The 17,296-nt window shown below is 40.5% G+C and overlaps 1 protein-coding gene across 2 annotated transcripts in view; it reads left to right on the top strand.

The window, feature by feature from the left end:
- Window positions 1–730: 730 nt before the first annotated feature.
- Window positions 731–17,296, top strand: part of STK32B (serine/threonine kinase 32B) — a gene marked incomplete at both ends in the record, with an annotated part of 158,589 nt that continues 142,023 nt past the window's right edge. Inside the window, one exon of one of the 2 annotated variants that reach the window (XM_084203941.1) lies at window positions 731–806. In XM_084203941.1, the coding sequence (XP_084060067.1) occupies window positions 731–806 (76 nt within the window). The remainder of the gene's footprint in view (window positions 807–17,296) is intronic. The other variant, XM_084203942.1, reaches the window with a different exon arrangement.

Genomic DNA, 17,296 nt, shown 5'->3' with positions numbered 1-17,296 from the left:
GGGGAAAGGAGCAGCTCCCTTTGATTCTTTTTGCCACTTTGTAAACTCAGCGAACTTCGGTCAGCCTGCCGCGTCCCGCCGGTCTGCGGGCGGTGAACGTCCCCTCTCGGTCGGGAGGAAAAACAAAAAACCATCTGGACCCAGGGCAGCGGTCACCCTCCCGCCTCTGCCGCGCCTCGGGAGCGATGGGCGCTCGGTGCCGCCAGCGCGGCCGGGCGGCAGGAGCGGCTCTGCATCCGCTGCCCATCAGACATCGCAGCCGGGGGGGGCGGGCAGGGCAGGGCAGGGCGCGGGGCTGACCCCGCTGCCGGGGCAGGAGCGGGGACTTCGCGCTCCCCAGTGGAGGTCAGGGAGGAGGGAAAGCGGAGGAGGGAGGATCCGCGAGGATCCAGGTAGATCCAGCTTTTACCGCTTACCAAAAGCCACCGGCAGCAGGACCTCCGCCTCCTCCCTCCCTCCCCCCTCCATCCCTCCCTCCTCCTCTAACTCCCTCCCTCCCTCCCCTGCCCCTCCGCGATGAGAGAAGGGCCAAGTCGGTGCGCGCCAGGCAGCAGCGGTCTCTGCCAGGGGCAGACGGATCGCTTTCATGTCGCAGGGTGACTGCTAGCCCTGCGGAGGCTCCCCCGGCCGGGCCGGGCCGGGCCGGGCCGGGCCGGGCAGGCGGCGGGGGGGCAGCTGCCCCGCTGCCGGGGTGCCGCCGGCGCGCCCCGCGGGATGCTGGCGGCGGGGGATGCGGAGCCGGCCGCGGACTAACATGGGGGGCGGCCACTCCCACAGGGCGCCCGTCTTCGACGAGAATGAGGACGGTGAGTGCGGAGCTGTCCGCGGTACCGAACCGCGCCCAGCCCGGGGCCGCCGGGGCCGCGGCACCTCCGGCCGGGCGGGTCCGGCCCCGCTCCGTGCGGGAGCCGCGGGCGCGGAGCCTCCCGAGGGCTGCCGGCTGCGGGGAAGAGCCCGCCTTTGTCCAGCCATCCTCGCCGGGAGGGCGGGTGGCTCGAGTCTAGCACATCGTCAGCTGGGGTTTAAGCACATGGCAGGTAGCTTCAAACCTGCGTTTATGAATGGGCATGGTTTGTGAGATGGATGCCCACGCTTTTAGTTTTGTTTATAGCTGTTGCTTTGCCCAGCTGCCTCTTTTAAATGGTGATGTCTCTCTTACTCTATACTTATTCCATCACCTTTACTTTCTGAAACTTTTTTCTAGCGTGTTCTATTAATCCAAGTTTCTACTCCCTACCTAGATAATATGTCATAAGAAAGTGTATCTTGTAAAGTTTGTGGAAGGCAATGGAAAAGTTTGCCTAAAATGTGGTGTTTCTTTGCTCTTTATGCATTTCAGTGTAATTTTTCCAATGTAGACTGTATTTAATTAGAATTATATGAATGCATTTCAGTTAAAATAATTTTGGTTCTTGAAGCAGAGAGAACACTGCACTCTTAGAAAGCAGATATTTGTATACTAATGTAGAAATGTTTTTAATGTTACTTATGGGATATATGTTGGCAATGGGTGCTTAATTTTGAGGAACTTCCCCAGAAGTTCCCAATATATTTTATTAGGAAGTGATTGTGCCTTAATAGACTCATATTGGCTTCCTGGGTTTCATAACAAGTCAAAACATATATGTTCTGCCCTATAGGTTCAGGGCACATGGAGATATTTGTATTTGTTTACCTAGTACGGGGGAAATGTCTTAAATGCATGTAAAGTTGCTTGAAAGGGTGACTACATCTTGCATTTAAGATGACATTACCATTTCCTATTCCTTGGCAAAGCATGATGAGGAGTGGTTTATAACATTCCATTGTTTGTGTGGGGAATGGGACAGATTGTGTACAATTTGTGTGTTGTGGAGCCATAGCTGCCATTTCCTTGTACTGATAGAAAATTTCAGACCTTCAGCATAAGCCATGCTGTGTAGACATACAAGTGGGAAAGAGCCCCCATCACCTCCCCCCAGGCAGAGTCTCAACCATGCTCAGTTGGGGTTGTAAACCTTGAGGAAACTCACTGAGAAATACTCCAGGGTGAAAGCATGCTGTTAGTCTTGTCCAGACACCCTAAGGTAAAAAGATAGCCATACTCCTGTCTTTGAAGACTTCTAATTGGGCTCTTCTGAGTTAGCAGTTTCCATGAATTATTGCCACCTTTATTTTTTTTCCCCGTGCTACAAAACTGTGGTCAGTTTTTGAACCAAATGAACAAAGTTCAATAGTAAATTATTGCAGAAATGCCTTCATGGCACTTAGTTCTCTTTCTATCCAGAAAGCATTTCTGCAATGCAGCCGTTATTAACAGCTAATAAAAAAAGAGCACATGAAGTATTTATGGATTTCAATTAGGCCATTATTTATTCTTTGCATGTTTTGTCCTGAGGTGGTTTTCCCCATTATGAATGTTGCTAACATAATCTTTTATTCCTCTTAATATATGTTGCTTGGCACAACCATCTAGTTCAGAAGAGTCCATTGCTTTTGAAACAATAACCAATTTCCAATAGTACTTACAAAATATTATTCAGGATGGCATTTTCCCAAGTACCTAAACAATATGGGGAAACATCTCCTCTTTGAAAACGTATCTAACAGAATTTAATACAAAATGAAGCTGTTTTTTCATATTCCCACTAGTAGCTATAAAATTCACCATTTCCCACAATATTGGATTCAATATGTAATTTAAAAAAAAAAAGCTAATGAAAAAGTATAACAAGAGAAAGTGGATTTGTTTCTTGAGATGGTATAATTGCTCAGGAATAGCAATCATTTCATAGGGAACAGGAATAGGTAAGTTGTGTATGAAGATGTAGGAATATTAGAAACTAATCTATTTATTGTATTGTGTATAATGTCACAACTGCCTCTTAAAATTATAAAAATCAACAGAAAAAATGCAATGCCATTTTATATCCATGCATGTTTATGATGAGTGTAGAATAAAACATGAATTTTGGAAGTAAAGGTTTAAAGCCATTTATCATCACTCTGGAAATCATAGAAAAAAAGTTACTTAGGGCATTAGTTAATAAATAAATATATAGAAATAGTGCATGAAGAGCACCCAGATGCTGCCTGACAAGCCTATGGAATGTCTGTTCCAGAGTAACAACTCCTGCTTTCTGATGAGAAGAGGTGTTGATCCACTGAGTAGATCTAAAAACTGTAAGCTGTATGCAGACTCCCCTCCATGCTCAGGGTAATAGAAAAATATTATAGAGAACCAGAAGCCTGAACTACATGCTGTTAGTTCCCAGTTATTACAGCCAGTACAATGCATTATTATCATACACTAATTTTTTTAAAGGCAGTAATGCCTACCATTTTTACCAGCTACATTAGTTCTCCGTGTTCCATTTTTATTAGAAGGTTCTTCCAGAACTTCACACCTGTTTTTGTGACTAGGTTTCTTCACCTATTTACAAGATTTATGTTTAATTCAAGTTTTGTTAGTTTAAAATGCTCTCCCCCTCCAGGATTATTTTGGGGCTTTGCTAGACAGCAAAAATATCCCCTCACTCTTTGATTTGTAGGGAAACCTTCTCTATTTTTCTATGATTTCTACTGCTTTCTCATTTCCTGTGCCCTGCATCTGTCTGCATTTGAACCTGTCTTGGTTTCACAGAGATAACCCAAACTATACACAGAACTGTAGCTGAGTTTTCCCCAGGACCATGTGTTGGAAAGAATACATCCTGTTCTCTACTGGAAATAAGTTCTAGCACAGTCTATAATTACATGCATTGCCCTTTTCATGGACATACCATGTGAATAGTTCTGTCACCCTGTGGTCAGTGCCCTGCTCAGTAATTTCCACCAATGAACTCCAATCCACATTAGAAGTTTTTGTGTTCCTATGTACATGGCCTTTTGCAGGACTGAATTTTGGTCCACTTCTGTTATTCATAGTCTCAAAGATGATCCCTTGCTTCTTTTCTTGCAACACTCTGATTCTTTTTAATACAATGTTTTAAATAATGAGCACACTGATCATGTCAGTTATCAGGACCACTGAACACTTTGTGTAAGCATTCAGCTGGATTGTATCCAGACTTAATCTTCTTTGCTTTTAACCCCTGCCAGTCTCATATTTCCCACTTCTAAATAATATTTTTTCCTTTGTTACTGCCTGGTTTAACCCAAGCAGTAACTCCCTCAGCCCCACACAACCTCTTGCTCACACTACAGGTGGGATGAGGGAGAGAATCAGAAGAACAAAAGTTACATGGGTTGAGATAAAGACACTTTATAATAGGGAAAGCAAAAGCTGTGCACACAAACCGTGCAAAACAAGGAATTTATTCACTGCTTCCCAAGGGCAGGCAGTGCTCAGCCATAGCCAGGAGAGCAGAGCCCATCTCCTGTGACGGTGGCTTGGGAAGACAAATGACATCCCACTGAATGTTTCCCCCTTCCTTTGTCATCCAACTTTGTACACTGAGCATGGAGCCACAGGGTGTGGGATATGGTGTGGGACACCCCTGGCTCAGCTGGCTCAGCTGTCCTGGCTGTGTCCCCTCCCAGCTCCTTGTGCACCCCCAGCTCCTCCCTGGAGGGGTGGGATGATGGGCAGGAAAGGCCTTGGCTCTGTGCAAGTGCTGCTCAGCAATAGCTAAAACATCCCTGAGCTGCCAGCTCTGTTTCCAGCACACACCCCAAACACAGCCCCACACTTGCTGCTCTGAAAAAACTTAACTCTATTCCAGCCAAAACCAGCACAGTTGCCCACCTTGCCTTTTGTCAGTTTATCCTCACCTTATTCAGCTTTGCTTATACTTTCTTACATCTCATTCTACTGAAACTGAAAAAAATTAAATTTAAGCCAACTCTACCATCTACAAAATAAGTTTGTCATCAAGGAAAAATGTCTGGTTACTCATGTGCAAAAAACTTCTGGTAAAAGCATGTTGTATTTATCTAATTTTCTCTTCTTAGCCTAGGTTAAGGCACAACAACAGCTAGGAATGATCCAGGGAACAGAGCCCTTTGTTTGCCTAGACCTTGTACTCTGGCTAAAGATATAGAAAAACACATTCCATTTCTTGATTTTTATTGCTGTATAGGTTGGATAGAGAACTACATCTGGTGTTGTGCAGCATCACTACCCCTTACCAAAGCAAGACCCTAATATGGTGTGGAACTATAACACTTTTACAGACATTTAAAAGGCATTTTAAGCAAGATACTACACAAATTATGTGTAGTCATACACAGGTCAGGTGTCAATTTAGGTAAAAGGAAAACAGTTTTTCTTTGGTTAATAACACCGAAGCAAAGGAGCCTGACTCTCTTCACCTTGAATATTTCCTATTCCCATAACAACTACCCTCTCCTGAATATGTATGTCCAGTGTATATCAGGAGAGCCAAGAAGTAGATTTTTCCTCATGTTCAACTTTTCAAAAACAGCAATATGCTCACAAGAATGGCAATAGAAGCGTAAGGCTAATATTCACCATTGGTAAATTCTCCTTGCAAATTCTCAGTAAATATCACAAGTAATGAATATATTAGCAATAACCTAGTGACTGTAAAGAGTGTCTTTCATGCTGGATTTGCTTGACTGTGTTCAGTTAAAATTTCAATCGTATTCAAAGTGTGAAAATTAAATAGTCAAAAAGAGTAATTTAGAAAAGAGCTGACTCAGGAGAGATATTACCACTATCAAACAGGAATCATGCATTTGCCTACATTGTGGTGGAAGGTACAGAGGAAAGGGTAAGAAACAAAGTGGTAGAAGTTAGAAGCTGATCCTGCCAAGTGATATGGCAGTTGTATTTGATTATTTGGGGTTTAAAAAGTCAGCTTTGCTACAGTCACTTTTAGAAATAAGTATACTGAACTTTTCAAGAGCTTATTTTTGGTTTTGGTGTACATGACTTTACATGCAAGGTAAATGTGTATTTCCAGAGAACCTTCCATGAGCACCCTGAAGCTGCAGAGCTCAAGCACCCCTCTGTGGAGGTCATTGTGACAGCTGTGCCCCATGAGTGTGGCCTTGTCTGTGGGGAATGAGGCACAGAACATGCCTTGGCTTATCCTCCGTGGCCAGGACCTGACTCACTGTAGTGCTTATTTATCTACTTCGGGGAAGTGCTCAAGTCCCACTTCCCCGCCTGAGCCACAAGGCTTTGTTCTGCTGCAGTGTCATAACTGCAGAGCTCAATGGAAATCTTCTGTACTAGAGAATATAGCATCTGTCCTCTGGAGCTAAACTTCCAATTTCAAGTTGTAATTTAAAATTGATTTCTACCTCTCCTCTGCAGAAAAGCCTTCAGCCTAAATTAAGGATTTAAAATTGTTGGCGAGTGTCAGAAAACATCATTATTAAATGGCCAGCTGCTGCAAAGACTTGTACTAAAAGCCTAAAACCCAGATAAAGAGCCTAAGAAAAATGCCTGAAATTGGTATGGATTCAGGTAGCTAAACTCTGAGCATAATGGCTGAGTTTATGTATAAGTGCAGTGAAAGCTGAAGAACCATAAAGTGAAATAGGGAAAAATGACAAACAAGAGTTTTACTTGGAACCAATTTAAAGCAATGGTTACACGTCAAAGGGAGTGAGATTGAGAGCAGAGGAGGATGCAGTGCCCAGTTATGGTCAGTGATCTGATGGTGCTCATCATCCAGCTGCCACACAGCTGTAATGGACAGGGTCTGGTGCAGTCACAGAGCTGTTGCACACCCCTCGGATCATGAGGATAATAACACACTCTCTTCAAACTGCTTGTTTCATAAGATACAGCCCTAAAGAACAGTTAAATAAAGGGTTGGAACCTAAATACCTTCTGTTAGAGAGAGTAGCACACATCATGTGGGATCAATATTTCTGCTGGATTTTTATTTGTTCATGAAAGTTCTGCAGTGTGTTACATGGCATTTTATTTTTTCCCTTGCAAAGATGAATATTCCAGTTCCCTTTAGAACTGAATTGGATAAGAATACCAAAATGTGGTTTAAAAACTGCTCAAAGGCAGTTCTGTTGAAAACCACAGCTGTCAAAGGCATAATTTTTTGCTGAATATCATATTTTGGATAGATTAGATACAGACCACTGGATTTTTTTATACTTTGTTTCATGACCGTGTTGAATTTTATAAAATTTTAGTTTGCATTTATTGAACTTTAGAGAGGAATTAATCATTATGTGTAGTGAAAAACACTTCAGAAACCCTAATAGCAGTGTCTGTACAATCACACAGCAAAATAGATCGGTGTTGAGCTTACACTTACAGCATGATATGAGACAGTGGGAGAATATGGACAGAAAGGAGAGCACAGAGCAATATGATAATTTCAGGTGGCCATGGTGGTACCAAATGCCGAACTGTTGTTGACAGTTTACATGGTCTGTGTCCAGGGATATTGTGACATTGCAACAACCATCAGCCCTTATCTTCCTGGCTCGGGCTTTGGTACAATGCACACAAATAATGTGGATCTCTTCAGACACTAAATGATAATTGGAGGTGAAGTTTAATACTATATCAGTTTTCCCTTTTTTACAGGGAACTCTAAAGAAGATGAATCTGGCACTTTCATCTTAGCTTCTTGCTGCCCCAAATGAGCTGCATCTCTGTTCCACCATTTGAATATCCTAAAAAGGTTGTGCAATATCAGATTTACCTCACACTGTCAGGATTAGAACAAAGATCCTTTCCAGGGACAGCTAAAGTATTTGTCCATTGTAGCTAACTTTACATCATCCAGATGCAACAAAATCTCTGCCAGCAATAGCTTAGAGATGGTCCAGATAAATTTTCAAGATCCTTCCTAACAATATTTAGTACATTTCCAAGATTTAGTTTTTCAGTGGAAACATCCTTGTCAGGACCTCCATCTTAAACAAAGGTATCATGGAAGTCATTGCTGCTGCTTTTGTAGACTTCCAAAATTTGCAGAAGTGGTTGGCATGACACCTGACTCTAGGAGTGTGAAGGAATTTCTTGTTGGCTTGGTATTGAGGAAGTGCTCAGGAGAGGTAACATTTTACCCTTGTTGCAGTATGTGTTATGTGGTGTGCCTGGACATCAAGATAGGCTTTTTGTGAATAAGTAAGTATAAATAATTCAAAGTTAACCAAGCATTGAGCAAGGTAAGCTTAGAGACTCCTATTCAAGATCAAGGAAAAATTTGATTGTGAAATAAACTCAGAAAACAAGATTATTGTCTCAATCTCAACACCATTGCTTTTACAATCCCTCCTTCACAAATTCAGACATTGTCTCCCATCCCTGCTCACAGCTGTTGCTTGAAGTGAAAAGGCTTTGCTCCTTTGCTGCTGTTGTTTTCTGTGCCAAAGAGCAGACTTTGAGAGAGCTGGGTTCTGAAGGACTGCAAAAGCTGAATGGTGGAAGGAGTGGCAGTCTGAGAAGTAAATGTTTGGTTTTACCCCAGGGCAAATGGTTTGCAAATGTACAGAGATATTACACTGACTCTACTGCTCAGTATTGGCTTCACTTCCAGTAGAGTTCAGAAGATCTGACAGCTTCTGACAGAACAAGGGGGAACAGACCTGCCCCAGCCTTCCTGGCTGCAGTGTGACAGACACTGAGCCCTGGACAGCACTTGGCATGGAAGTGAAAGAGCTCCTTGATGTGGATGTGGGAATGTGGGTTACAAGGCCAGCAGTAGCTCCTAGGGAGTTTTTTTGTGAACCTTGGGTACCACACTGTCCAATGAATGAAGTTCAGCCTAGAATCAAATGTTGTACCTGACTGAATTAGAAAATGGCCAAGAAAATCTTTGGGAAATAAAGATGGTAAGGAATTATGGTCTTGTCCATAGATCCTCAGAGAGCTGTCTCACCAGAACTTTGTACAGTATTTTCTGAATGTGGGCATAAAACCAAAGAAGGCAGGATTTTGTTGGCCAAGCACAAGACTCACTCTTTTCTACATTTCTCATTAAAAAAGCAAGCTTGAGAAGGCAGAAGGTGAAACCATCCTGAAGCAAAGCCTGGTGGGCAGTGACACCTGTAACTAAGCACTGAAGGGTGGGATAGAGGAAAGAATGTCAGGTTATTTTGGTGCTTTCACAACATTTTGACTTAGCCAGAGTGAGCTAATGCTGAACTCATGGAAAAGTTGTGGAACAGAAAAGGTTGCCACTGAGATCAATCAATACAAAGTAAAAATTCTTAGACAGTATTAAATTAAAAAGGAAAACTTCTAGTTCAGGAGCTCTGGTAGAGGAGCTCCACAGCATCATGTTGGGGTAAAACATGTGAGGGGAAGGAACAAAAGGTACAGGACACCCACCAAACTCAGCAGGAAAACCTGGACTTTTTGGAGGGGGAAGAGCAGCAGTAGTAAGCAGTGTGGACATCAGAGTGTGGGATCTCTCCTGAGCACAGCTCCACTTGGTTTCATGAGCTAGTTAAATTGATTACCTTGAATAGCATTACTTACTGCCTGATGTAGGCCTGTGCTGAACTGCTGCCTAATTTGCTGTTGTACTTTGAACACTCTGTGTGTGTGTATGTAAGCTTCCCTGCAACAGGAAAAAGTAAAAGACTATTATTATATAACCATGAAAAACTGAAGAGATCAATAAAACTTATTTTCTTAACTAAATCATACTCTGAGTTTCCTTGGACTCAATCAAAACCCAGCATGAGCAGCAAATACAGGGTCTTAGAAAAAAATAGCAGGCAAATGTCTTGGTTTTTTCCCCCTATGGTTAAGGAAGAACAAAGTTGGTTTCCTTTCTAGGGTCCAGTGTCTAATACATTAAATGTTTTGAAGAATAGCACTGTTTTTTATTTGGCTGCACTTGATCCCAGGAAACTGTTCTCTTTATCAGAAATGTATGTTCAAGCCACACTGTATCTGCAGATGAGCACTGCTGGGGCCCAAGGTGCCTCCACCTTCTCAGTACAAGAGGATGTTGAGCATAAATATGTTCATCAGGACTTAGAACTGATTCTCTTAATACAATGTTTGATGCAACGTCCTTGTATTTAATTTTAGAGCCTTAGAAATTAACATTATACTGTTTAAATTCTATATTGCATGCATACAGTACAGTTTTATAGGTAGGCCAAGATATTCTATTAACATGCTACACTATGGTACTGCACCTTTATAAAACACACATTTCTGGAGGAAAGAGGAAAGAAAGAATGCATCTGTTCACTGGTGAGTACTACCAGGCTTTCCCTTTCAGACTCCTCACTTACTAAAACCTGGCAAATAGAATGAAAGCATCACATGTGACGTGTATTCAGCTTGTCCTCAAGAAAACCTGAATGTTCTACACTGGTCTGTTCCCTTAGGCAGTCAGCATTCACCTCAAATATCCATCAACAAGGGTATGAGCAGGGCTGTACTTCTGTATCACAGAAATGAGGCCTTCCTTCCTTTTGCTCCTAAATAAGTTATTTTCCACTCCAATAATTAGAAGATTTATTTACATGCAGCTGTCTCTCACATGCTCAGTTTGACCTCATCTTTAACTCCTTAATTTCCGCTTTGACTCTCATCAGCATGTATTTTAATAAGGAAATGAAACAGTCTGGATGGGAAGGCTAGGATTTGTGAGGTCACTGGACAGGTCTGGTTTTAATCACTGGAAATTGGAACTCTGAAAAAAGGTGTTTGTAAGTCTCCTTAGTTCTCCACCTCTTTTCTAAAGGCCATCAGCTTTCTTTATTTTCCAGCCTGGCAAGGAAAACTCACAGGAGATTGGGGCCTTGTGGATTTAGTGGACTTGGCAGTGTTAGGTTTATGGTGGGGCTTAAAGATCTTAAATGCCTTTCCAACATAAAAAATATTCTATGATTCTTTGGTTTCAGTTTATTTTACTGGTAGTCAGTACATCAAGGTTCTTCTTCCAGTTTTGCATATGATTTATTTCTGCTACAACTAATGGAAGATCCTTTATAATCAGTTTTTCTCCTACACCCTTTTTCTATCATTGCTGTCACAGGTGACAGCAGGTCTTGACACAAAAGTATCAAACACTGTAATGCTTTTGTTCTTAGAAATGTGGTATTGCATTTTCTGATATGGGTATTCAGTACAATGTAGACACCTAAGTTTCATTCCTCCTGTAATTAAGACAAAGGTATTTTCCTTTTAAATTGAAGGATGCTTCTTAGAAAGCTTTACCAGGGTTGGTGGCAGCTTATTTAAACAGGTTTTTGAGGCTATAATGATAACTGAATATGGTTGATGAATCTGAAATTTATTTCCCAAATTTTATATTTCCATAAATATTTTCTTTATAATATCAGAACATAATATGAATTTTTCTGTTTTATACTTCATTAAACTTTTTCTATTTTGGTCTATTTTGAAAAAAACTTCTTTAGATATATTCATGAAATCTACCCTACAGTTTGCTTATTTGACTCAAAATATTAATTAAATCAGTGCTTTTAACTTCTATCTGGTAATATTTTTTTGATTTTGTGATTATTCCCATTTTCTTTGTCATGCTCTTTCTTTTTTCTTTTTCTTTAAGAAATAAATATAAATTCTAATTCTTTGAAATTTAGAAACATGTAGATAAGTTCTACACCTGATGTACTTTTCTGCTCTCTCATTTTTTTGCTTGGTATGATCCTGAATAAAATAGAGCAGTGATTTCATCATTCTATTGTTAACACTGTTCTGTGTAAGAAGGGCTGTTGTATTTAGTAAGATAAATACACTACAAGGCAACCTGCTGCAATGGACAAAAAATACTTTCCTTCTTTTTCCTATTTTTGCTGCGATAAGGGAACACCTTCTGTTCCTTATAGAAGATATAAAAATGCAAACTGAGTTAATCCTTCCAGTAATTATTATTTCCTTTTGAGATTGTTCCACCTCCCTTGCTGAGCAATGAGAACTGTTCTTAGCTACCTTGTTAAAAAAAAGATGCAATAGAATCACAAAATCTCTGTCAGCCTCCTGAGTGTCCTTCACACCTTTCTGAAAATATCTTCCACTTCCCCCTGGACTGCTTTCACATTATGTTAGGAAGATTGATTTTGTGCCTTTTGGGGTGAGGTTTAGATAAATCTTTTTCCAAGCTGTAAAGCCTGCAAATGCTTTTGGGGCAATACCACATCTTAAGGACTGTGAACTGCTACACAGAGTTTGAAGTCAAGCAACAAGAGATCATCAAAAGATCACTTTGAGAAGTAGGAAAAGTCATTCTCTTAAGCCCAGATTGTATTTGACTCTTTTAGCGTGTGAAAACTACAGAAATACAATCTTATGTGTGGGGAATTGCTGTAAAACCAAGTTAGCTTTTATTGAGATTGGTTTGGACATAACACGAGGAACAGATTTGCCAGAAGTTTTGTGCAGATTCATGAGATTCTTCTCTGCCCAGCCTTTTAATGTGATTTTTCAGTGACTGCATGCCAATTATGCCCTTATTGCCACATCTTTTCCTGCCCAGTGACGTCTTTGAGATCTCTTGCTCGAGTTTTTGAGCTGTTATTAAACTAGAGGTTTTTGTATGGTGCAAATAATAATAGCAGATGAAAAGTACTTTAGAAAGAGAAATATATCTTTAGTGTGAAATTCTCCATAAAAATCTCAGTATTGAAAGACTTTCTGGAAGGATTTATTGATCCTTATTGAATAAAATTGTCAGCACTAAGTGCTGTGCAATTTTGCTGGAAAGGAGTCATAGAGTAGTTAATGCTGTCGATCCAAACGTTCAGCAGGGCAATCATTTTTCTCTTTCTTTTGGATTTAGTGAGCTCTCTGTTGACAACAGGGGAAGGGAGCAGCTACAATAAAGTTGCCTGGGCAGCTTCAAAATAGCAAAAAAACACTTATTGACAGTCATCCAGTCTATCTTGTCCTTGTTTTCTTTTTTTTTTTTTAATCATAGTTTGGGAAAAGGACTGGGCATCAGATTCACAGGTGTTGGCTGTGGCTGTGGGAGGCAGGACATCCAAGTGGAGGCAAATTCCAGATGTTGCTGGGATAATATCTGCTCTCTGAATGGCTTTCACAAGGCTTTTCTGAGAGTGAGGCGAGGTTATGTCTGCTGTTTAGAAAAGATTGAGTAGTGTGTGGCAGTGAAGAGACAGCATGGTTTCAAGCACTTAGGCTGAGTGCTGCCTTGACTTCAGATCCGGGATGCTCCCAAGCCAGGAGCCATCAGTCTGTCTCAGGGGTGTCAGATGAAGCAGAGTCATGGATTATTCTAAAATGCCATAACAGAAGGCACCCCTTTTGCTGTTGTAGCTGTCCATTTCAGAGGAAAGATTGGGGCATTCAGGTTTCTCACTTGTGAGATGCAGAGAATTTTAAGTGCTTATCTGGGCATACAAATACTTGAGAGTAACTGCAGGCTGCTCTCAGCCCTCTAACCTTCCTGTCATAGGTAGTTCATGCACATTCTGGGATCCACAGACATATGTGGATCAATGACATCCTGAATTTTGGAATGACAGGATGTCCTGGATATTGTAAAGATGTTCCTGAAGCACCACATTCCAATTTGGAAAAGAAGAATACACCCCAGCAGATCACCCAAGAAAGATTGATGGCAACCGTTGTACACAACATGTTCCTTCTAGTCTTTAATGATATGATTTCCAGTCCTTTTCACAACCTGTAAATAAAAAATAAAGCCACAAGATTTTTTTTTTGCTGTGTTGTAAGCTTTCCATTCTGTACTGTGAAGAAGCCAAGGTTGTTTAAAATTATTTTCATATATAGCCAGAAGAAGCTCTGATATACAATTTGCCATTTTATTCTAGTTAAGAAAATATAATATAAATACACATATATTTTAGAGACTACCTCTCTCTTTCCCTCTTTTTCCTATATGTACACAGATTTTTTAAATATATTTTACTCTCATCAAAACAAACCCAGTGTATGCAGTAGGGAACTCTAGAACTGAGTCACCAATATTCATTATTTTCATCTAACATCTATAATTAAACTTATTTGAGGTTCTATTTCTGTGGTTATACAGAAATGGTATAGCACATTTAGTGCCACTGAATGTTCAGGCACTAAGAAGCCTTCTGCTACATTGAGCAATTTTATCCTCTGCAGCTCACTATTTGTTTGCGCTTTGCACCTAATAACTTCTGTGGTTAAAATTAGAACCTGTGTTCTTTGCATTAATATCTATCAGCTCCCCACCCTGCTTGCCAAGTGAATATTTTTATTTTTGCCTGTTGTGGGATGATATGAGGTAAATCTAAGTTGTAGCTTAGCGTCTACTGACCTTCTGCTGTTAATGCCAACACCCAGGCATTAACAGGGAATTGTGGCTGGTCTGAAGTCCTCCTCCTCTCCTCAGTCACCTCTGCACCAGCTGACCTGAGGGGGATTTGGTTTGTTTCATAAGTGTATCTATGTTTGCTTTGCTTGAAGTCTTTAATATTTCCCTTCAGTTCTGGTTTTAATCTCAGATGGCAACAAAATACCACACACCTCCTGGCTCACTCTGCCCCCCTTCCCAGCTGCATAGAGAGGAGAATCAGAATAAGGTAAAAAGTGTGGGTTGAGATAAGAATATAGTAATAAAGTATAGAAGTAAAGTATATATGTAGAATAAAGTAATAAAATATAGAAATAAAGTAAATTATAATAGTGATGATAACAATAATAAGAAACAACACTATAATAGCTACAAAGAAGAAAATTAACTCTATTCCAGCTGAAACAATGACAACTCCTAATCTTAGCAGTGGGTAGATAAGATAAAATGCCTGCTTGCTTTATTCATATTTAGTGTTTTCTGCAGTGAATAGTCCTATCAGCTTTGGTGGAATTGCTTGTGGAGTGTAAGTAAGGATACTTATAAATAACTTGTAAATAAGTGTACAAGGATTTCCCAGAGGTAAGAAGCACAATAATGAGAGAATAAATCATCAGCACCAAGTAAAGAAACTTCTACAGTTAGCTGGTCATTTTCTGTACAGCAGTCAGCCCATTTTTTTCAGTCGCCATAGAAAAATTATTCCATCATCAAATATTTACCTGTAAACACTGAGATGAAGAAATATGCCTTGCACTGAAATTATGGACGTTTTTATGAATTAAATATAGCTGTTATAATCAGTTTTTTACCCTATCCTTTCTACACCACCCTGAATAGAAACAACCACAAAAAAAGTGATGTATTCAAAGGTGTTAATGATAATTAATAGGGCAGGATATCACTTCATCTGAAGTTGGAAAAAATTGATCATATTTGATCAATAATAGTTAATCTGGAGCATGTAGGTAAAAAAAAACCCTCTGGTGAGACCTGCTTTCCTCCAAAATGGCAGAGAAGGTGGAGTGATTCTTATGTACATAGATGATTCACAGAAAAATATTATGAACCCTAGCTAGAATCAAAAAGAAGCCTCTTCCTGGCTCCAAATAATTCTAAAAATCAGAACTGCCAATATAAGTTCAGGTCAGTGCCTTTACAACCTCAGAGGCTGGGATGTGAGGTTCCATCTCTAAAATGGACTTTATTATTTTTCTAAGAAATATAACTCAGCTTAAAACACTTGCAACACCTCTGAATAAAACGTGACTTGGGCACTGAAGTACACAGTGAAAGTCATTTAACTATGGGTAGGCTAACAGACAGAATTAATGGAGGAGGTCAGCCCCCATAAAAGTATGTTGTGTCTTTTATTTAAACAGTCAATAGAAATCTGGCCAGTTTAAGAGGTATCCAGTGTCTGCTGGACTCTGAGGTGCTACTTTGTGGTCAGCCAGTAATGGAATACTCGAAATTTTCTTTAATTCTCCTGTACTGGAGATCTGGCCCTTAAATGTACTCACTAGGTGTGCTGTGTATTTAATTAAATACTGCATTTTTCCATGATGAGGAGCAGCTTTTCCTGTTCACAATCCCCATTCTACCCACAGCTAATGATGTGCAACCCCACTGCCTGCAGCTGGATCCCCAGGCAGGCCCAGGCTGGACCTGGGATGTGCCACTGCAGCTGGAGCAGGCTGGGACACTCCAGGCATACTTCTGCTGCTAGTTAGAACCTGTATCATTTATTTGAAGCCCATGGTGATGGTTTTGGTTTAAAATCACTAAATGGGAGGCAGTCCCAATTTAAATGAGAATAATTCTGATCTTTATTGTCCTTACCCACCCCAAGTATTTAATTTGTAGTTGTGGTTAAAAATAGAAGAAATAATTTTTCAATATTCAGCTCTGGAGAGAGACTCCTCATGTCTTGGGTTCTGAATTCATTAGAAAAAGAGAACAACTCATACTGTCTCTAGGTGTTTGAGTAAAATCTCCTTCACACTGGTCCCCAGCCTCCCATTAACATAGCACCAAGACTCATTTTGATCTGCAAGAACAATGCCTTCAGAGCCACTGCCCTGAGGAGCTGAGAGCAAAGAGGTTTATTCGCTTCCTCTGGCATGTTTGGAATTACAGAGACCTTTGCATGGATAAGATTGATGGATGTCTCACTGAGGACTTTGTTGGTAACTTAATTTAAAGAATTTTCCTTCACCTGGGGATCACTCTGATAAATTTTATTGCAGGAGAAAACAGTTTGGTACACTGATATTTGACATTTTATTCCCATAGCAACTTCCCTCAGAGAGCCTTCCAGTTCAGTTATTAATGAGGTTATTTTCATAGAAACTCTGAGGGAGGTGAATATTCCCACTTTCCAGCTGAAAATGATGCTTCATAGTCCATTATGTGTATCCTGATCTCACAGGGAAGTCTATTACAGTAAAGTGAAATTTAGATTTTCTATATTGTAGCAATGCATTTTCTCAAGGAGTGTCTTTTCTGCTGCTTATACCTGTCAACCTGTTTCTCCTTGCAATGATTTCAGAGATTGTTTTTGTCAGCTCATCCATAAGAGAACAACATGGTCGATCAGAATCTCTTTTCTCAACAAAAGGGTGCTATGTTTTATCACTTAACAGAGGTCTTACACTTTATGCTGGAGCAGGTCCTGAAACTTTTCTCCTTAGTTTCAATGTCAATGTCTTTTGAAAGAGCTATGAAAAGCATGGAGACTCTCAGAGGCTTCCCTGCTATTCACTGGCTGTGATAAGGGCCAGGACATCAATCCAGCTGCTCCTTGATGACTTCTGATGTTTCCAGTGCTGCTGCTAAGTTAACAGCTTTTCTGAACCAAATCTCTGTCCTGCCACAAAACAGAACTCTTTTGATGGCAACAAAAAGGATCTTTAATTGACACTTTCACTGATCTAAAAAATAATTCACTGACTTGTGGGTTTATAATAGTAAAATTTTGTAAACTGCTGGTTATAATAGGATACATGGATGAGAAGTTGCAATTACTTTCCACTGAGCCAAATGAGTCAATGAAAGGAAACCTTTCCACTGGA

This window comes from Fringilla coelebs (assembly GCF_963513975.1).
Source record: "Fringilla coelebs genome assembly, chromosome: 4".
NCBI lineage: Eukaryota > Metazoa > Chordata > Aves > Passeriformes > Fringillidae > Fringilla > Fringilla coelebs.
This window is presented reverse-complemented; position numbering and strand designations above follow the sequence as displayed.